The sequence below is a fragment of the Rhinichthys klamathensis genome, unplaced genomic scaffold (assembly GCF_029890125.1).
Source record: "Rhinichthys klamathensis goyatoka isolate OS25496 unplaced genomic scaffold, OSU_Roscu_1.1 h1tg000068l_1, whole genome shotgun sequence".
NCBI classification, from domain to species: domain Eukaryota; kingdom Metazoa; phylum Chordata; class Actinopteri; order Cypriniformes; family Leuciscidae; genus Rhinichthys; species Rhinichthys klamathensis.
The window spans coordinates 2149588-2170708 of record NW_026606611.1 but is presented as its reverse complement, the minus strand read 5'-3'; the positions used below and the strand labels follow the sequence as shown (position 1 = coordinate 2170708).

The following is a 21121-nucleotide window of genomic DNA, read 5'->3' as shown; positions in this document are numbered from 1 at the left end:
CATTTTAGCTGCCCTGTGTTTGTATGGTGTGTTGCACTCAGATTCATTTGATCCTGTCAATCTCAGACTTTAAAAATTCAGCTCACCCCAGTCTCATGCTGAGGTTCAAGGTTTAGTAAAAAAAAAAATTGTTCTCAGATGGGTTTATGAATTCAGTACATCCTTTTCTAATGCTGTCTGATCTCAGACAAGTTTATAAATTCAGATCAAGATGTTTTCTGATCACAGTTGAGTTTAAATTCAGTTTAAGGTGCTGTCTGATCTCAGGTGAGTTTAATTTCAGCTCAGGGTGCGGCCTAATTTTAAATAAGTATAAAATCAGTTTAAAGTGCTGTTTGATGAATTTGCCAAATCCATCCATCTGATGTTATTTGTTTTCAAATAAATGAATCTGAGATCAGACACACCTCGAGCTGAATTTGTGGTCTGGTTAAAAAAAAGTGTGTACGTGATCCTCCTGGCTCATCTCAGACGAGTTTATAGACTGTGCTCATGATGCAGTCTGATTTTTCAGATAAGTTTAATATTCAGCATGTGATGTCATCTGATTTCAGGTGAGTTTATATATTCTGCACATGCTGGTGTCTGATCTCAGATGAGTCTCCATGCTGAAACAAGGCGCACGAGGAGGGTATCAGCACAGCCAAGCCTGCATCCGATGCATTTTTCACATGGTCATGGGTGGAAATTAGGCCTCCGCTTGCTGTCTGCGCTGGTTTATCTGCATTTCCCCACCAGGTCATTACAGCCCGACAGGAAAATAATGGAAACAAGTCATTTTCTCTATCGGTGGACTGTGAGAACATCATGTGTCAGCGAGCTCTACCAGCACTAGCCTGACGATGAGGATGATGGGAAGCTATCTGCTAACTCAAGGATGCTTTACTCCAAATAAACCCCCAACTCATCCATGCTCTCCATTTGACCTCATTTAACGGAACGCCGCTTGTTTTTACCGATCAATTTGCAATCATTTTAGCCTTGAAGGGGATATTTTATAAAGACTCGCAGATATTTTGACTTAGCTTCGCTAGCTAAGCAGCTGTTTGCTTAACTGTCAGAGGATATTTTCAGCAAACGGAGGTTTTTTACAGCAAAATAACTCACGAATCAGTCCGTTAAAGAGTGTAAATGAGACTCTGAGGGAGCTGAGGGAATTAATTCACAGAGCAGATTAAACGTCACATCTCATTAAATGAAATAAACGGTCCGTAAATAAGCGCTTGTGTTGTTTAACTGTTGACGTTAGATGCAAGGGTGGACGCTGACCAACAAACATTTGTTAAAGCCTATTCGGCGATCAAAAATAAATAAATACAATTAACAACGTAAATTAAAATATAGAAAACTTAAGTCCAACATCACTGAAATGGCTGAAGAGGCGTTTCCTTTACATTATCTGGTGTGGAACAATCAATATCAAGAACTGGACCGAGAGCTTCAGGAAAAGCAGGTGCATGGATTATTTGAAATTGAACTATGTATTATTTGAAATCATGGGCTTTCCCCTCTGTTAATATATTTGTATATGTTTTTTTTCTTTAATGTGTGTGTTGCAGCATGAGATGCAGCGGCTGGATGCGCGCGGGCGCACGCCGCTCGAGCTGTCAGTGTGTCTCGGGCACCTGGAGTCCACGCGCGTCCTGCTGAGACACAACGCCGATCCCACACACAGCAGCACACAGGGCTGGACAGGTACATCAACCCTTTCATCAAGTACTTTAACCACTAACAGGGGCCATTCTAGGATTTCAATAGTAGCAATGATGATAAAAAAAAAAACTTTTGAATTTTTTTTTTAACATTTTGTTTGTATACCAGGTAGGCATGAGGGTACAGTGGTTCTACACCACCTATCAAGTCAATCCCTGAATATTTAATTAATTTCTAACTAAACTAATATTCATTAATTTTGATTAAGAATATAGACTAGCTTTACTTTATATTACTGCTAGATTGGCAATATATTATTTTTTTAATATTTTTTTTCAACATGTACTGTTTTAAACAGTATTATTTTTAACTACATTTTTGCAGTAAAATTAACTTCAAAGATCTACATTTATCATTTTCATTCATGGTGACATGGAAAATGTGCCATGGTTTAGTGGAGGATTCCTGTCACCTGGTGAAAAACAAACACTTAAAGGTGCACTATGCAGGAATACCGTTTTTGTCAAACAGCGACCCCTAGAGTCGCTGTGGAGTACTTGTACTGTCGTGAATAGCACTCACACAGAGATGGCTCGCACTCACGGCCGGATCCCCTCCCCCTGTACACCGGTACCTGTTCAGTAGGATGGACGCTGTAACGAGTGGAAATAAGGTATGGCCCCTTTAAGAGCTGCGTGCGCCCTGTTTAACTGTCGGCAGTCTGTATTGTATGTGCGCCTCGAACACCACATGTATACGGCGCCGGGTTATTTCAGTTTGATGCTTATTTGATCAGAATTTTATTAGATCTTTTTTCCCGTAAAGCAATTCGTTACATAGCGAGACCTGATATAACTCGACACTTCCTGATGCTGCGGCCGGCGACCCGCCGGCTCAAAGTTGCAAGTGTGTTTTTTCCGCTCACATGCGATAGGGGGGTGCGAAACGACCACCATTCAACCCGAAAAGAGTAATATAACCATTCCAATGACTCTGAAGCTGTTCGGTTGAGATAAAAAAACCTGCATAGTTCACCTTTAACATGAAAATGACATGAAATTACCACTATAACCAGTAGATGGCAGCAGAGGAGCACTCATTAGCTACTTTGCCATTTTATAGTTCTTTTTTTACATATTTTTTTACATTATATCAAACCAATAACTGGTTGTTGTTGTCAAGCACATCATTGTTTGTTATCCCAAGGCCGAGTTACCGACTCTGGTTATGCGGAGAAGTTTAAATTTGGTAAAGTTTCATTCAAATCCAGCAGTGGTTTTTATATAATAACTCCTTATTTGTCTCTCAGTTTCTCCACTTTAAATGTACACTCTAATACAGCTAAAATAACCTGTTAAATCTGAAGCTTGGAAAAAAAGATTTTAAGTATAATCCTTCTGTTCCTTGAAATAATCTACAAAATATGTTAAAGTTGTCCAACATGCTTCCATCATAAATAAATTTAAGGTTGTATGTTTTTTTTTTTTTTTTTTTTTAAAAGACTGTTTTATCTCTTGCCAAATTGTTGCTGTGATTTCAGATTGTGTTGTATTGTATTGTGGTTGGTATTGTAATATCTCAATCAGTTTTAAACCTGGCTAAATAAAGGAAAATGAAATGAAAAAATAATAATAAAGTAAACAAAAACTAACATGAGAACATATGTTTAAAACTGTATTTAACAGCTTTTAAGCATTTTGTGCTTGCCTGAGGGCGGCTCAAACAGTAAAGCATGGCGCTAGCAACCGCAAGATCATGGGTTGATAAAAACTGATAAAAATAGCCTTCAATGCAGTGTAGGTTTCTTAAAATAGTTTTTATTTCGGGTCTGTGCAGCTGCCTATAATGATAAATAATGCGGGTCGAATTGACCCACAATCATCAATCGTAATTCCCTGTTCATTTCCATTATATGGAAAAGAGCTGCCGTCTCATTCTGGAGAATATATTTTCATTCCTCAGAAGGGACAAAAACAAAAGAACGCAGGTCTGAAATCACACAGAGGTCAATAGTAATTAAGTGTATAATTTTAATTTAGCTTTTCCTAATTTTTCCCAACATGTGCATCTATAGTATACCTCACGGGTGTGTTGAATTCTGTGTGCAGTTTTGCAGGAAGCAGTGAGCACTGGCGACCCCGAGCTGGTGCAGCTGGTCCTTCAGTACAGAGACTTCAGAAGAGCCACAGAGAGACTGGCTGGTATTCCTGAGCTTCTGAGCAAACTCAGACAGGTGATGCACATGCACACACACAGCCTGAATGAACAAAGAACAAAGTAATAATTCAAATTAACTAACAAATTAATTATACAACTACTATACAGTAAGTTAATCCAACCTTTCTTGCAAATTGCGGCTGCAGGGTTGTTTATATTGCAAATTGTAAACTATTATCACCCAGCTCGATATATAAAGTTGGATATGCGTGTATATCATATCCAAGTTTATCCGCATGCATACAGTACAATCCACGGAAAGCAATATATACTATGTAACAAATATCATCTGCTTGATTGCTTGTATTGTTGCAAAATGTAACCGTATTATCACCCAGTTCTAATCTGCTAAATGCGATAAGGCATTAACATACTATAATCATTAACATGATTTTCTGTAAAGCTGCTTTGACTTATAAACCGATCAGGTTCAATGTTGTTTTGAATCAACATCCTCTCTCAGAAAGCATTCCAGCTTGTTGTCTTTTTCTGCAGGCACGCGATTTCTATGTGGAGATGAAATGGGAATTTACTAGCTGGGGTAAGTTGAAGAGCTGAAATGTTGGGAAAGACCCACAAACTCCCTGTAGATCTCTACTGTCCTAGATAGCAACTTTAACCGTTTCAGCACCACATACATGGACAGCTCCTGTGATCAATTGCTCCTGACAGACAGTTGTCATTCTCTGTCAATTGCTCAGTTCCTCTAGTGTCGAAAGTTTGTCCAAGCGATGTGTATCGTGTATGGAAAAGCGGTTCATGTTTGCGGGTCGACACCACTTTGTTGGGCTTTGAGCACATGACCTGGCTTAAGGGCCGACGCAGCTACATCTTTAAAGGTGGAGGTGAGTCTTTAAAGAGGCCATATTATCATATGTAAGTTTTGATTTTGTTTTTGGGGTTTACTAGAATAGGCTGAATGTTTAAAAAATACACATTATTTTCACATATTTTACATTGTTGCAGCACCTCTCTTCCCTGACTGTCAGTAACACTGTTTAGTTTCTGTCTCTATGAAGCCCCTCCTTCTGAAAAGCGCAATATGCTCTGATTGGTCGGCTGGATCAGTGTGTTGTGATTGGTCCATAACCACGGGTTTTAACACTACTAACTCAACCAGGCCCCACCCCCTATATTTTGCATGTGCCTTGGGCTGGAATTATTTAAATGAGGAAGAGTGTGACGTGTTCGTTCCTGGAAGAAAACTCAAGACCACAATCGAGGCGGAAACAGTGCGCACTGATAAAGAGAATAACTCCCTTTGGATTGACTTTGTAACTTTGCAGACCTTTTTCATTCTCAAACAGCAACATTACACACAAAGAAAGTTGAAAATGTAACAAAGCTTAATAGGTCCTCTTCAGGGGTCTGAAGTGGCTTGTGTATTTTGCAGAGAGTGGGGCAATGGTGATGGAGGTGGACCACGAGAAGCAGGTGGTGTACACAGAACCACTGTCTCTGTCTCCACGCGACACTCCCTCACTGCTCGCCGCCATGATGCCCTCACAGGAGAACACGGCCCAGAGACTCACCTCTCCTATAGTGTCCACTCATCTCAACACACGCAACGTTGCCTTTGAGAGGTACAAGAAGAGTATTCCCACAGATATTAATTACTGTAAGGAACTCTTACCTAATTCTCTGTTCTGTACTGTAGAAATAAGTCTGGGATTTGGGGATGGCGCTCAGAGAAGACAGAGGTTGTAAGTGGATATGAATCAAAGGTGGGTCTAATTTTGACTTTAAGCACTTTAAGAGGCTTTTAAATGTGCAGGAAGCGATTTCTGAGAAACATATTTGAAATTGACATCCAAACAAACAAAGCCCTCCCTTTATTGCTCCGCCCCTCAAATAACAAACAACACGCTATTTTTTGTAATGTCTCAGTCATCTCTCTTTCTACAGTCTTTTCAAATCTCCCTTTTGCTCAATCTCCTCCCCCATCCTACTGCTGATTGGCTATAAGTGTGTTGTTGTGCTCTGTGGATTGGTCTGTTTTTTTTTTTATCCTGTTCATACAGCCAGGACTATGTACAAACACAATATTTTTGTTCAGCACACACACAGAACAGACATCTAGCAAATCTACAAAAATCGAGCAAAAATGTTTTGTTTAGGTGTTGATTTAAATTTTCAATGGCGTTTCTCAGAAATTGCTTTCTGAACCTTTAACTCTGAGTCCTGCTGAAAACACCTGTGCACCAGGACTAAATGGGCTCCCTAATCGCTTTTTATAATGACATAATTGTAGGTTTACAGTGCCTGTAATGTGGAGTTAGTGACACGTTCTCGGACTGAACACCTTTCTGATCAGGACAAGTGTAGGAGTAAAGGTACATAAACCCATACAGACAGAAAAATGCGGCTGACCGTCAATTTAACTAATACATATACAGTCTTGAAACTTTTGTACGGTCACCTTCTACACACTCCTGGCCTTCTCTGTGCTTTCAGGATCTCGAACTCCTCTACAGTCGTTCCTCGGTATTGCTGAGCAGCACGTCTCTAGCACTGGGGTGAGTGTGATCAGTGGTCACTTGCGTATCATTTTATTTTTTATTTACATTTTCAATGTTTACGTTTTTTTTAACTATTATTAGAATTTTGGTTTTAAAAAATACTCTCAAATATATTTAAAAATATAAAGAAATAATATATTTAGGAATTAAATTTACAAAATAATAAAATAATAATAATAATTTATGCGTTTCGCTTGTATGTTTGACTTGTGATGTTCTTCCTCCCTTTTTTTCCTTTTCTATTTATTTGTTTTGAATAATCCCTGTAATGCCAAAAATGATTAAAAAATAACCACAAACATATAAAAAAAAAACAATAAACATATAAAATACCATTAAAAATGTTGGGGTTAGTGCGATAAAAAAAACAACGAAATTAATACTTTTATTCAGCAAGGATGCATAAACTGATCAAACGTAAAAACATTTATAATGTAAAGATTTCTATTTCAAACAGATGCTGTTCATCAAAGAATCTTGAAAAAATATATCACAAAACTGTGCCGCACAACTGTTTTCAGCATTGATAATAATAAGAAATGTTTCTTGAGCAGCAAATCATCATATTAGAATGATTTATGAAGGATCATGTGACACCGAAGACTGGAGTAATGATGCTGAAAATTCAGCTTTGATCACAGGAATAAATTACATTTTAAAATACATTACAATAGAAAACGATTATTTTAAATTGTAATAATATTTCATACTATTACTGTTTTTACTGTATTTTTCATCAAATAAACACAGGTGAGCAAAAGAGACTTTTAAAAAACATAAAAAAATGTGTACCAGCCCCAAACTTGTGAACACTGATTAATTTGTATATTGTGTTTGTAGAGTCAGGTTTCTCAGTGCGCCAGTCCCCATAACCCAACAGCTATCACAGCAGAGGAGTACTTCGATGCGGAGTTTAATCTGAACGGCAGAGATATTGGGCGGCCCATTGAGCTTACCAGCAAAGTGCAGAGGTAACTCCAAAGTGCCATGATTGAACAGTGTTTGTGCGTGAATTATGAATATGTGGCCTATACCTCTGTCTTTCTCTCTCAGGTTTAAAGCCACTCTGTGGTTGAGTGAAGCTCATCCTCTCTCGCTGGCTGAGCAGGTGACGCCCATCATTGACCTCATGGCCATATCTAACGCCCACTTTGCCAAGCTGCGTGATTTCATCACCCTACGCCTACCACCTGGCTTTCCTGTAAAGATAGGTGAGAAGAAGAGACATCCAGTTGATTTACCATTTTATAATCTTAAATTCAACATGATATCTTAATACACATTCTTTGTCTCAGTGCACTGTGCACTAGGGGTGTAACGATATTTGAACCGAACCGAAAAACCGCGATACACCACCCACGATACGTATCGCGATACTCTGATGGCGAACCGAACACGCCGCGCCCCCTGCTGCCCCGCCCAGCCTCGGCTCATTGCACCTCATGTGTTATGTGTACACAACGAATACAGGGCTGTTGCCTAACCACCATTAACCACATATAATCGCAATAAGCTCAGTGTTTTGTTACTTTTGATAATAAGCAAGGTGTAATCTTTCAAATTATGTCTATTTGATCACGAAATGCAAACAATAAATGCCGTTCTGGCGCTCTTAGATGTGGCGTGACAGATATCACTGTATGCATGCGGCAGCGCGGAGCGCGATCATCTCTTCCTTAGTTACAGAATAAACATGAATGGACACCCGAAGGTATGTTGAAAGATACAGTATACTTACTGAAAGGCATCATAACTCGTGTAAACACTCAATCAGTGTTTCAACAGTGGAAATACGTCAATAAAACGCTTAGTTTTCCACATAGCTTTATATTTACCTCAGGCAAGTCATTCAGTGTCCACAGCTTGCTGGTTTGCTAACTCTTTCACTAAATAAATGCTATATATTAGCCTATATATTATATTTTACTTAACCTGTTTATGATATCTTGATTATTTAATGTATGTTTAAAATAGTTGTCATGAAAATAACAGCAACTGTGTAAATTATTATATAACAATAATAACAAATTAGAGTAAAAACATGTTAATGCAAAAATTGCCTTATGTGCAGTTTACATGTTTTCATACAATTTGTTATTTGAGTGTTGATTATTATTATATCATTTAGGCCAAAAGTCTAGGCTCTGTTGTTAAGCTTTAATGTTATAGTAATGTGCAAGTAAGGGCTGTAGTTTACAGCATTAGCAGATAATTTTGTTATCCTTGAGAAACGTTTACTTGTAATTGAATTAATTTAAAGACAAGGACACAATTTGTTCATTAAAGCACTGTTTAATAAAAAATAAAAGCAATTTTAGCTTTCTAAACCCCCCCCACCCCACCGAAATGAATCGAACCGAACCGAACCGAACCGAGACCTCAAAACCGCGGGACGAACCGAGACCTCAAAACCGTGGGACGAACCGAACCGTCAGGTTTGTGTATCGTTACACCCCTACTGTGCACATTACATTTTTCTTTGATATCTTATTTAAAATATTTTCTCAAAGAATATCCTGTGTTACTCAGAAACACACCAAAAATTGTTGCCAATGTAAATTTAAAGTGCCCCATTATGCAGTGTGTAATATGGCTGTTTGTGAATGTAAAAGTTCTGAAAGTTTCAAAGATCAAAGTGCAGATAAATGGAGTTATTGTCTCTTAAAAGAAAGAAACGATTTTAAACTGCTTGAAACGAGTCGCCAGTGATTCTAGTCTGTCTTACTTTTCTAATTATTTATTTGTATAATACCAGCCAACGGTCTTCATTGGCTGCCCGCAAACAAAGTTTGCTTTGACCCTCAAACACTGTAGTTGTGTAGACCAATCATAACAGACTGGGCCATCTGACCAATCAGAGCAGAGTAGACCAATCACAACAGACTGGGCCATCTGACCAATCAGAGTAGAGTAGACCAATCACAACAGACTGGACCATCTGACCAATCAGAGCAGAGTAGACCAATCATAACAGACTGGGCCATCTGACCAATCAGAGCAGAGTAGACCAATCACAACAGACTGGGCCATCTGACCAATCAGAGCAGAGTAGACCAATCACAACAGACTGGAAAAAAGGGGTTTAGAGAGACTGAATGCTTTATCGAACCATTTCAGACACTGTGAGAAAAGAGGTGATGCTACACTGTATAATATGAGAAAATTAAGTGTTTTTGACCTTGGATGCATGTAAACCTTTTGTAGGAGACCTCCAAAACAAAGTTAGGAACCTGTAAAATGGCATAACAGGGCACTTAAATTGACTTTAATCATGTCCTTACTCTTAGAAATTCCTCTCTTCCACGTGTTGAATGCTCGAGTGACATTCAGCAATCTTTGTGGCTGTGATGAGCCGGTCAGTTCTGTGACTGTACAATCTCCACTAGGAGCCACAGAGGCTGGTATGCATCTCTTCTGTTCAGGTCCAAAGTTCCTCTGGCTGTAACTGTGCTGGTTATTCACCCTCACATCACTGCTTTCAGGTCAGACTCCTCCTCCTCTGCAGTGTGAAGTAGACCCGTCTGTGTTTGAGCCTCCCCCAGAATACACCACACTTGGACCAGGCCGCAGTGAACCAATGAGAGATGAGGATGATAATTTACTCCAGTTCGCCATACAGCAGAGCCTGCTGGACGCGGGAACAGAGAGTGACCAGGTACTGGCATCAATCAGATGGTATGTCCATGGACCAGCATTCAGACTGTCGGATGTTTATTGCACTTTCTTGATCTGGCAAGCTCTATTCTGATTGGCTGGCCACAGTCAACTTCTCAGAGTCGGTGCACTTTTTTATCAGTCTGCCTGGAAACAAGATTGTTGTTATTTATTTCTGATTTTGGGAGAGAACGAATCACTGAAAAAAAAACTTCTTTTTTTTTTACTTGCATCAAATCTTTCAATTACTGGAAATATCCAAAATACCCACAAATAGAACTGTAGTTTCCACTTTATGTCTGTATCCATATTATGACAGTAATTTAAGGCATTGCAGGCTCCTGAAACAAAGCCTTTGCCAAACAGCTATCTTCTGCAATTTTATACTAATATATTTTATGGCCCAAATATAATTATATATATTTTTAGCTTTTTCTTTTTTTCTTCACTATACAGTATTTAAAGCATGGGAAGTTCATTTAACATCCAAGTGAAGATTTATTTCATTCTATTTTCAAAGGTGTGAGAATTTTTATTTTATTTTTTAAATGTCCCTATAACCTTGGAATTATCTAGCTATGTTTTCTGTTAATTTCATGCAAAAACAAAACATGCCATGATTAGTAACTATAGATATCTGAACAGTAACTTTTTTTTTTTTACCAAAATAAGCTGTTACCATAAACCAGCCACCATAACAAATTATATAATTATCTCCTGATTCATTTATTTAACCACCATCTGTTTTTTTGTGCTGTAACCAAGAATGCAACCTGTTCAGGACATTGTTTGTCGTTATTAATTTAATTGAACCATTCATGTGCACAACAAACATGTTTGCAATGCTCAAACTGCAAAAACCATGTTAATTCAACTGGAACAGATCTAAGTAGATGCTGAAATCAACACTTTTCATGATTAAGTTCTAGAAGCCAGAATATTAATCATGATTGGTCAATACTAAACAATTAGCAGACATCAGCTTTTCATTATTCCCTCCACTGCTTTCCACCCACTCCCTCATTTCTCTTTCTTTTCCTGTGTGTTTCTGTAGGTGACCATATGGGAGGCTCTCACTAACACTCGACCATCTTCTCAGCCTCCGCTTTATGAGGAGGACTCTCAGCTCGAGAGGTGTGTGTGTGTATGGATCAACAACAGTGTGTAGATTGAGTGTGAGGATGTGCATATCAGTTGTTCATCTGCTCTGAAATGTGACTGTGTCTCTGATAGGGCGATTCAGGAATCTCTGTCTTTGTCACTGGTTGGAGGGGAGAGTGGAGAGTCCGAGCCTGGCCTGCCGTTATCCCCATCTGATCCCTCCCTCAACTCACCCCCGTGTTACAGCTCACTGGCCGAGCCTCGAGCGCCGGGAGCGTTTGCCGTGGCCACCAGTTTTGATGAACAGCTACGCATCGCAATGGAGCTTTCATGCAGAGAACAAGAGGAGTTAGACAGGTACGAATGATGAAGGAGCAGAAATGACAGAATCCATAGACACAAGCTCTGTTCCCAAACCTATTGAGGGTTTCAAGTAGAGGTCGACCGATTGATCGCTTTGCAGATTAATCTGCACCGATAACCGATTGTTCCAGCATTGTTCCATCCATACCGATAGTTTTTTCGTGTTGAGTCCATTACTGGAGCGGCTGAGAAGGATGCGCTGTCAGTACGATACAGTACGAGAACGCCATCTAGAGGCGAAATAAAAGACTACCACTGACACCTTGTGGAGTTTGTTTTGACACGTGAGACGATGCGAATTTAAAGGCACACCGTGTAACTTTTGGCCAAAAGAGTTGACGCATATGAGTTATTTTAAATGATTCCTCAGGCCAATATACAGCGCTTGACACTATCAATGCTCCGAGCGGGGCTGCCCTCTTGAAATACCGCCTATGTAAGTTTGGAGAAGACGGACCGTCTTCGGCCAGGTCATGGGACCTGGAGAATGCCTGGAGAACGTATCGCTTTACGACCGTCACGTGACCACAGGCTCGGAAGAGTCAAGGAAAAGAAAACGAGAAACTGACCGCGTGAGAAAACCGGACAAGAGTCTCACTCGGTCAGGCTTTCACTTAAAATAGGATAAAAATGAGCATCAAACAGAAATAACCCAGCGCGCGCAGCTCTTAAAGGGGCCACACCTTATTTCCACTCGTTATTTACGACAGTACAAGTTCTCCACAGCGACTCTAGGGGTCGCTGTTTGACAAAAACAGAATTCCTACATAGTGTACCTTTAAAACAGAAAATGAAACTGTATGTTATACAGTACACTACTGTACGTGTTTTCATATCATTATAACGTAATACATTTGTTGACTAGATGCTGCATTAGTGGAGAACAGCAGTATGTTTGCCGTTGAGGCTGAGAGGACTAACATTAGAACCTCGAACGGTCAAGTCACCTTCATTTATATAGCGCTTTTAAAAATATAGATTGTTTCAAAGCAGCTTTACAGTGATAATAGGAAATTACAGTAACAGAGATTGTTTCGGCTTTACAGCAGCTCTAGAATAAAGTTATTGTCCAGCTAAAGTTAGTTTTGATTGATTCACTTCCGTTGCAAAGATCATTAGTTATTAACTTAGGGGCCGCTAACACGACACTAACAGTAAACACTCAACGCGCTCCGGCCCGCTCATCCGCACAAAACAGTGCCTGGTGGCTCGAGAACGCAAACCCTGAAATAGATTCCAAGGTGCAAGCCTTAAAAATTTTTTTTTTTTAAAGGTTATCTTTGCGCAAACCTCAAAAACGCAAACCCGCGAAAACGTAGACGGCGTGCACATGCGCATCACGTGTTTAGTCTATAGGTATGCGTTTGAATATGTATGTGCGCAGGCGTGTAGTCCTTCTTTACAAACCAACCCTCAACAAATTACTTGTCTGGCCTTAAAAATGTATAAGAATTATTTATCGCTTCCGTGTAGAACCACGTGAAGCGTAATTATCCCGACAACGTTTTATCTGTACAGAGGGAAGGAACAATGTGAAAAAACACATGCAAGTCCAACCCAAATGTTTACTGTCTTGATTGTTACCATCTATTTGCATTAGTTTATATCCATCTTGTCGCTTTAATGCATTCGTTATGCAGCGCAGTTGCATATTTAAAGCTAGTGACATGAGAAAGCAAACTGATGTTCATGCAGCCGACAGAAACATATAAAACAAAATCAGAAATGCATTCGATTTCCATTTTGGTTTTTTATCATCACTGTAATATATATTTTGTTATTTTGATTAGATAATCAAGTATTCTAAAATAAAAGCAAATAAAGTGAGTATACATATAGGCTACATACACTCACCTAAAGGATTATTAGGAACACCTGTTCAATTTCTCATTAATGCAATTATCTAATCTACCAATCACATGGCAGTTGCTTCAATGCATTTAGGGGTGTGGTCCTGGTCAAGACAATCTCCTGAACTCCAAACTGAATGTCAGAATGGGAAAGAAAGGTGATTTAAGCAATTTTGAGCATGGCATGGTTGTTGGTGCCAGACGGGCCGGTCTGAGTATTTCACAATCTGCTCAGTTACTGGGATTTTCACGCACAACCATTTCTAGGGTTTACAAAGAATGGTGTGAAAAGGGAAAAACATCCAGTATGCGGCAGTCCTGTGGGCGAAAATGCCTTGTTGATGCTAGAGGTCAGAGGAGAATGGGCCGACTGATTCAAGCTGATAGAAGAGCAACTTTGACTGAAATAACCACTCGTTACAACCGAGGTATGCAGCAAAGCATTTGTGAAGCCACAACACGCACAACCTTGAGGCGGATGGGCTACAACAGCAGAAGACCCCACCGGGTACCACTCATCTCCACTACAAATAGGAAAAAGAGGCTACAATTTGCAAGAGCTCACCAAAATTGGACCGTTGAAGACTGGAAAAATGTTGCCTGGTCTGATGAGTCTCGATTTCTGTTGAGACATTCAGATGGTAGAGTCAGAATTTGGCGTAAACAGAATGAGAACATGGATCCATCATGCCTTGTTACCACTGTGCAGGCTGGTGGTGGTGGTGATGTAATGGTGTGGGGGATGTTTTCTTGGCACACTTTAGGCCCCTTAGTGCCAATTGGGCATCGTTTAAATGCCACGGCCTACCTGAGCATTGTTTCTGACCATGCCCATCACTTTATGGCCACCATGTACCCATCCTCTGGTGGCTACTTCCAGCAGGATAATGCATCATGTCACAAAGCTCGAATCATTTCAAATTGGTTTCTTGAACATGACAATGAGTTCACTGTACTAAAATGGCCCCCACAGTCACCAGATCTCAACCCAATAGAGCATCTTTGGGATGTGGTGGAACGGGAGCTTCGTGCCCTGGATGTGCATCCCACAAATCTCCATCAACTGCAAGATGCTATCCTATCAATATGGACCAACATTTCTAAAGATTGCTTTCAGCACCTTGTTGAATCAATGCCACGTAGAATTAAGGCAGTTCTGAAGGCGAAAGGGGGTCAAACACATTATTAGTATGGTGTTCCTAATAATCCTTTAGGTGAGTGTATATGTTTAATATCAATGGCCTTTGTGTGTATATATTAAAAGATGTCCGTATTTAAGCATGACTATTTGGATTTATATGAAATAGTAACACTATGAGTCTGTTTGCAACATTAACTAAGGTTAATAAAAGTATTGTTCATTTCAACATTTACTAATACATTTTTACATTTTAAAGTTGTCTCTTAACATTAGTTAATGCACTAACATGAATGATCAAGGTATGATTAATATATTAATATTTTTTATATTTAAAAAGTACAGTATATTTTCATGGTTCAGTACTGTTGTTATTTTTGCAATGAAGTTCAGCACCATTTTATGTGTTATGTTTGTTTTCCTTCAGTATCTATTTTAAAAACTTATCGGTTGATTAATTGTTTTATCGGCCAGCGTGGGCCAACCTACTTATCGTTATCGGTAAAACACACTATCGGTTGACCTAGGGCCTGTACCATGAAGCCGGTTTAGGTGGCTAGCCAGCTATGTTTCAGCTTAGTTTCCGCCAACCCTGGGTTTTAGGTACTATGAAAGTAGCTCGGCTTTAATCGGTGTTCGTTGCCATGGTACCTTACGCTGCACGGCTAACCTGCTCCGGGGCAGGTTAAGTTCTGGATTCGAGATCTCAGACTGAAGTTTGACCAATCAGCTGTGAGCAAAGAAACATATAGGTGACGTAACTAATTCCCAGTGTTTGTTGCAATGGCTTTACATTTTCTTTCAAATCCTGTGGATATCTCAGCGCAAATTGTTAGACGAGCACATCGTAGAGAAAGAGTTTTTAGCCGGACAAAATCCCCTTGCCTTTCCTGATAGTGTATGAAAGATACAGATTTTCTCCGGAAGGAATATCTTATCTTTGCGAACTTCTTGAGCCGCACATAAATAATTTAACACATCGAATTCATGCACTTACTGTACCATAAATGGTATTGCGTTGCGTTTTTTTGCAAGTGGTAGCCTACATACTTGCACGATCGGTGATGCACAGAATCTAGGGGAAAACACGGTTTGTCGAACCATTCGCAAGGTGGTCCTCGCTTTGCAGGAGTACATTAATAGTTTAATAGTGTTCCCCAGACATTTATTGACCATGTCATAAGAGAGGGTTTTTATCAAATTGCCTGTAAAATATATTGATAGGGTGACATCACGTTTTTTTTTTCTTTAAAAAAGCAAATTTCACAAATGTACTATATAATACAGTACATGTTAAGCATTATTTTAATCTCATGATAGGATTCCCTATAGAGTCATTGGAGCAATAGCCTGCACACATGTTGCAATCTCCACTTCTCTAGGAGAACATGAGGCAGATTATGTTAATAGAAAGTCTTTTCACAGCCTTAATGTTCAGGTAGAGAATATGTGAACATGTGAAATTATTATTTTCTGTGAGATGAATCTTTAAATTAATAGTAAAATGAACAGATAACAATCTACTTTCCGTGAGTATGTTGTGTCAGCGCTTTGAGGAAAGCTAGTTAAATTTGGTACAGTACAAAACACTGTTAATTTGAATTGGGACAGCAAAACCTACACAATAACCCCCTATCATGACCCTCATGTGTCAGTAAAACTATAGTAAAAGTTAGAGATGATCTTTGGCATCCTAAAGGCACGTTTCAACTGTCTTCGGCGCTTAAGAGTCACCACAGTGGGCATCACAGATAGTGTCTGCATGTGCCATTCTGCACAATATAGCCACCATAGAAAGGAGCCAGAACACCACAGAAAGCTTCTCCCCGATGAAACTGACCCGAACACACTTGACCACCCAGCTGGTGCAAATGTAGTTGCAATCACCATACAATATTACACTTAATAAAAGCACATTGAAACTGCAGATAGGTCTCAAACTGTTTTATTGGTTTTGTGGGATGGATGGGGGGGGGAGAAAGAAAGCAATAGAGGGTTGCATTAATAAATATTCATGCTAAAGTGTTACTTGGTTAAATAAGTTCACATGCTGAGATCAGTTTAATCTAGCTGTTGCATTTATTTTTTAAATGTGGAGCCTCCTCAGCTCACAGTCAGGCTCCTTTAGTGTGCAGTCTAGCTCCATAGGCTCCTTTTGTAAAGGGCCCTGACTGAGTCTGTTTCCACCTGAAACATAATTCCACCACAAACATGATCATTACAAGTTTTTGGGAGGCTAATCAACTCACAAAAAGTTCCTTGAAAGTTCCTTGACAAACACCTGATATATATGTCAAGGGTTTTAAATCCTTACCTTGTTCACATTTCTTTTGAAGCCTGTTGAGGTAGAGGCTTCAGTTTCTGGGACAGGTTGTGAAAAATCCTACAATAAAAGAGATGTGTAACTTGGGCCAGTCCCTGTTTTATGCCACACATTCAAATGTTTGCCTTAATAAAAAGCCCAGTGCATTCACCTCAGCAACTGTCCCAGAACACAGACAGAGTGTCTTCATCATTTCCTCCTCCCTGATAAATAAAAGTAGGCCTATATGTTTCTGGTGTTCTGTCTGCTGCATACTGACCTCTGTGTGGGAGACTGTGTGTGTGTGCTGGCTTCAACAGGGACACTGCATTTCCCTCTACTGCAGAACATACAGTCAGCCATATTTAAAACTTAAAATAGTAATGTATCGCACACGTACCCAGTGTTACTTGCTTCGAGGAGCCGGCACCAGGGTCAGATTGTACAGCACCTGTCATCCCATCCATAATCGGCCGTCCCTTATTCCTATCAGAGCCAACTCAGTGTATTCTGGAGGAGTGGCCCTCCACTGGTTTTCTGAATGTCACTCTTTTTTCGGTTTGCCTCAAACAAGTGTTAATAAAAAAATAATAAAAGGTTGTGTGTAAATACTTACTAGGCTACTTTGAATTATATTTTTATATTTTGTCTTTATCAGCTGCCAAGAACGTTTGGAGTTGCATCTAAAAATCAATGAATATTAATCTTTATTAGTATATACATGCACATTTTTTTATATATTATAAAAATAAAGGCTATATTTCACACACACATACATTCATAGCCTATATATACATAATTTTACATGAATAAAGAACGTATTTATTTAGCTTACACATTAACACAATCAGCAATCTTTCTCCAACAGTCTTCTCTTGCTTTGGCAGCAGAGACCGTATTGTTTCGAGCTTGTAATACATATTTAAATTCATCGTAATTCTGAATGATTATCTCTTACCTCCGCGGAAAGAAAATATCGCTCTCGCTCTATCCATATCGAACGCGATTGGTTGTTCGGTGCCAACGTCACTTTGGTATGTGCACGCGCTCGTGGAGTAATCATAGCTCAAGATCAAAGCCTGAGTTGACAGAGAAAGTTGATGAGCTGCGTCATGGTACCAATAAAGCCTGATTGCATCGGTTTGGTTTTGTCAACTCAAAACTAATCCTGTAACTCCGAGTTTGTTCAGCTACCTTCATGGTACAGGCCCCTAGTTTCAAGGCATCATAGACTCCTGACACAAAGCCTTATTTTTAAATAATGTTTGTTTTGTTGTATATATTCAACACGACAAGGACATTTACTTCACATTTTTGTCCCTATAACATTAGAATTATCTGGCTATTTTTTTTACTTGTACAATATGTCAGTTTCTAAAAATCTATAATAGTCACAAAAACACGAACACCAACTGATGTTTTGTTTTTCGTATTTTCATTGTGGGAACAATGATGTACTAAAAACCTTAAAGACCCACTCCGATGAAAATAATGTTTTTCTAGGTGTTAACATGTTCTTGTGGCATTTTTCTGATGTTAGAGGACATATCTTGAGAAAAATAAGTTCAAAGTTGTATTTCTGAGTATTTCTACATTCAAATGGCTGTGAATCAGTAGCAGACGCTAAAATGCCGGCTAAAATAGACTGGAGTTGTGACGTAGTAACTCCACTGGGCGTCTCCACACGCGACGTCTTGGAGTGAAATAATGATCGGTGATCGGTGATAACTTTGATTAACTTCGGATAATAATAATTAATGTGTATATAATACTGTTGCCCCACCGGTATTTGGGGTGTAAGCTAGCGGGAGAGACAGAGCTCTCAGCAACGGGGAGGGGGAGGGTCGTCTCCGTGCCAACGGCTCCGCCCACAACGCAGAGGTGAATTGCTAATGAGCTACTGCAGCTCTGCTGAAGCGAAGTCCCAGAAAACGGCACAGGTTTTGTGATTTTGGCTAAAAATGGCATAATCATAATTTAAAGACCACTGGGAATGTTTAAAAATAGTTAAAAATATGATCGGAGTGGGACTTTAAAGGGTTAGTTCACCCAAAAATAAAAATTCTGTCAGTAATTACTCACCCTCATGTTGTTCCAACCCCGTAAGACTTTTGTTCATCTTTGATTAAATCTGAGAGCTGTCTCACTCCTCCATAGGCTTCTATTGTAATTGAAACCTGCCGGCCCAGAAAGTTGGTAAAAACATCGTTAAAATAGTCCAAGTCTTATGGGGTTGGAACAACATGAGGGTGAGTAATTACTGACAGAATTTTCATTTTTGGGTGAACTAACACTTTAACGTTTTTCCTTGGCGATTTTGAAAAGTTTCGTGTACAGACGACAACGTTGTTAAAATGATCCCGTTCACATGTCATGGATACACGAAAATTATTAAAAAGGCTGTATTATTCATGCCAGGCCAGTAGTTGGCGATGTCACACACACATAACGGTAATGTTTCAAAAACTAGCACTTTTTTTTTTTTAAGTTTGCATTTTCAAGCCCCCAAAACGCTTGTGTAAATGAAAGCCCAAAAGGTTTTCTGTTTTTAGTTGAAAACAGTGTCGTGTAAACGGCCCCCTTAATGTGAGCGATTTTCCACTCACCACATCATCTCATGTGTTCAATAGAGAATAAACGTGACTATTCAAATTAATATAAAACGTGGAACAGTTTATGTTTCTCCTCATTTGTATCAGCCAATAACATTCCTCTTTTTGTTCCCTAAAGGAAGTGGAGGGAAGAGGAGGATGAGCTGGAGAGGATACTACAGCTGTCTCTCACAGAGAAGTAACTGTAGCAATGCTAGATGTGGGTTTAAAGGAGTAATTTATTGGTTGTGTTTTTTTCTGCAATGTTAAATTATTCTTCTTATAGATTCATCACTCTTTATTTCTTTTCCAAAATAATAAAGATGGGATAGCAAGAGGAATTGGAGAGAGAGAGAGAGTGTGTGTGTGTGTGTGTGTCAAGACTGAAACAATTCCTAAGAGATGATAAAACATGGCATGAAAATGTGATTGATTTCCTCTCAGTTCCACTGTCTTTTGAGTGATACCAGGTCAACTTCATTGTATAATGATACAGATGAAAATGTGAATATAAATTATGAATATTGATGACTGAAAATACTATTGCGTACAATAATGAGTTTACGTATGGTGGATGATAATAACATGAAAGTTTAAGTATTAAATGTTGCTCAAATACTTTCACAACAATGACTTCTGTTATGATGTTTTTGTGTGCATGGGGACGCGACCATCTAAGTCTAAAAGATGTATAGACTAAGGAACTTACTGAAGCACTATTAGTATCAAGGATGTAAAGGGTGTTGGGGTAGCCTTCAGAAAAGCTGCTGTCCACACAGATCTGCATCTGCACAGCAAGTGTGATTTAGATGCCCCAGAGTTCCAGTGTTTCTATATTTAATCTTATACTGCTGTCATTTTGTTATGTAAGAAAACTGAATCATCCATTATATCTGCAGGTAGTTCTACTTTTGGTCAATGGTTCTCAATCATGTTCAGCAAACTTCCAAGGGGGTTATTTTAACTTAATTAATGCTAAAAAAACAACAGTTTCTATCTATCCATCTATCTTGCAAAAACAAAATATGGAGACTGTTTGTATTTAAATAGGCAAATGCTTAAGAGTCTAAGATTGGATCATTATTGCAGTGATTATTATGTTTCTATAATGTTATTTGTTTGGCAACAGTTCTTCTAACCCTAACTGATGTAGTGTGTAGCTTTTCATTTCTTAAACAACCATGTTGGAAGACGCATCATGGCCATACTCCAGGATGACAATGTCAAGTTTCATCCGGCTCAAATTGTGAAGGAATGGTTGGGAGGAGCATGAAGAATCATTGTCACACATGAATCGGCTCCTCTGAGTCCAGACCTTAAATTCAGGGAAAGTCTTTGGGATGTGCTGGAGGAGACTTTACAGAGTGCTGGACTCTTGCATTGTCAATACAAGATCTGGACCAAAAAGTGATGCACCTCTTGATGGAAATAAATGTTGTAATGTTATTTCCATCAAGAGGTGCATCAATTTTTGGTCAAGATCTTGGCCATGATGTGTCTTCCTACAAGGTTGTTTAAGAAATTAAATTCCTATGTATCCATCCAATCTTGAATCCTCATAATCAAAATTAAAGCAGAAAATGGGAAAATTGGGTTCTTTGAGTCAAAAAGGTAGAGAACCAATCAATGCTCTAGTCTAGTTAGTCAACTTAGGAGCAGACATATTCAGGGTTTAAATGGTATGCTAGTTCATTTACAAGTTAAAATTCATTTGGGTAATTCTGTTCTGTAAA

General features: G+C 39.1%; 1 protein-coding gene across 1 annotated transcript; it reads left to right on the top strand.

Annotated features, from left to right (window-relative positions):
- The first annotated feature begins 523 nt into the window (after nt 1–523).
- Nucleotides 524–20014, top strand: ankrd13d (ankyrin repeat domain 13 family, member D). The gene is made up of 16 exons (XM_056250258.1): nt 524–1453; nt 1560–1695; nt 3762–3886; nt 4366–4411; nt 4572–4715; nt 5264–5453; nt 5528–5594; nt 6122–6203; nt 6325–6386; nt 7230–7360; nt 7443–7600; nt 9677–9790; nt 9872–10044; nt 11098–11177; nt 11277–11501; nt 19528–20014. Exons 1-16 carry the CDS (start codon nt 1370–1372, stop codon nt 19589–19591), a joined length of 1881 nt encoding a protein of 626 aa, XP_056106233.1. The 5' UTR covers nt 524–1369; the 3' UTR covers nt 19592–20014.
- Nucleotides 20015–21121: the final 1107 nt, after the last annotated feature.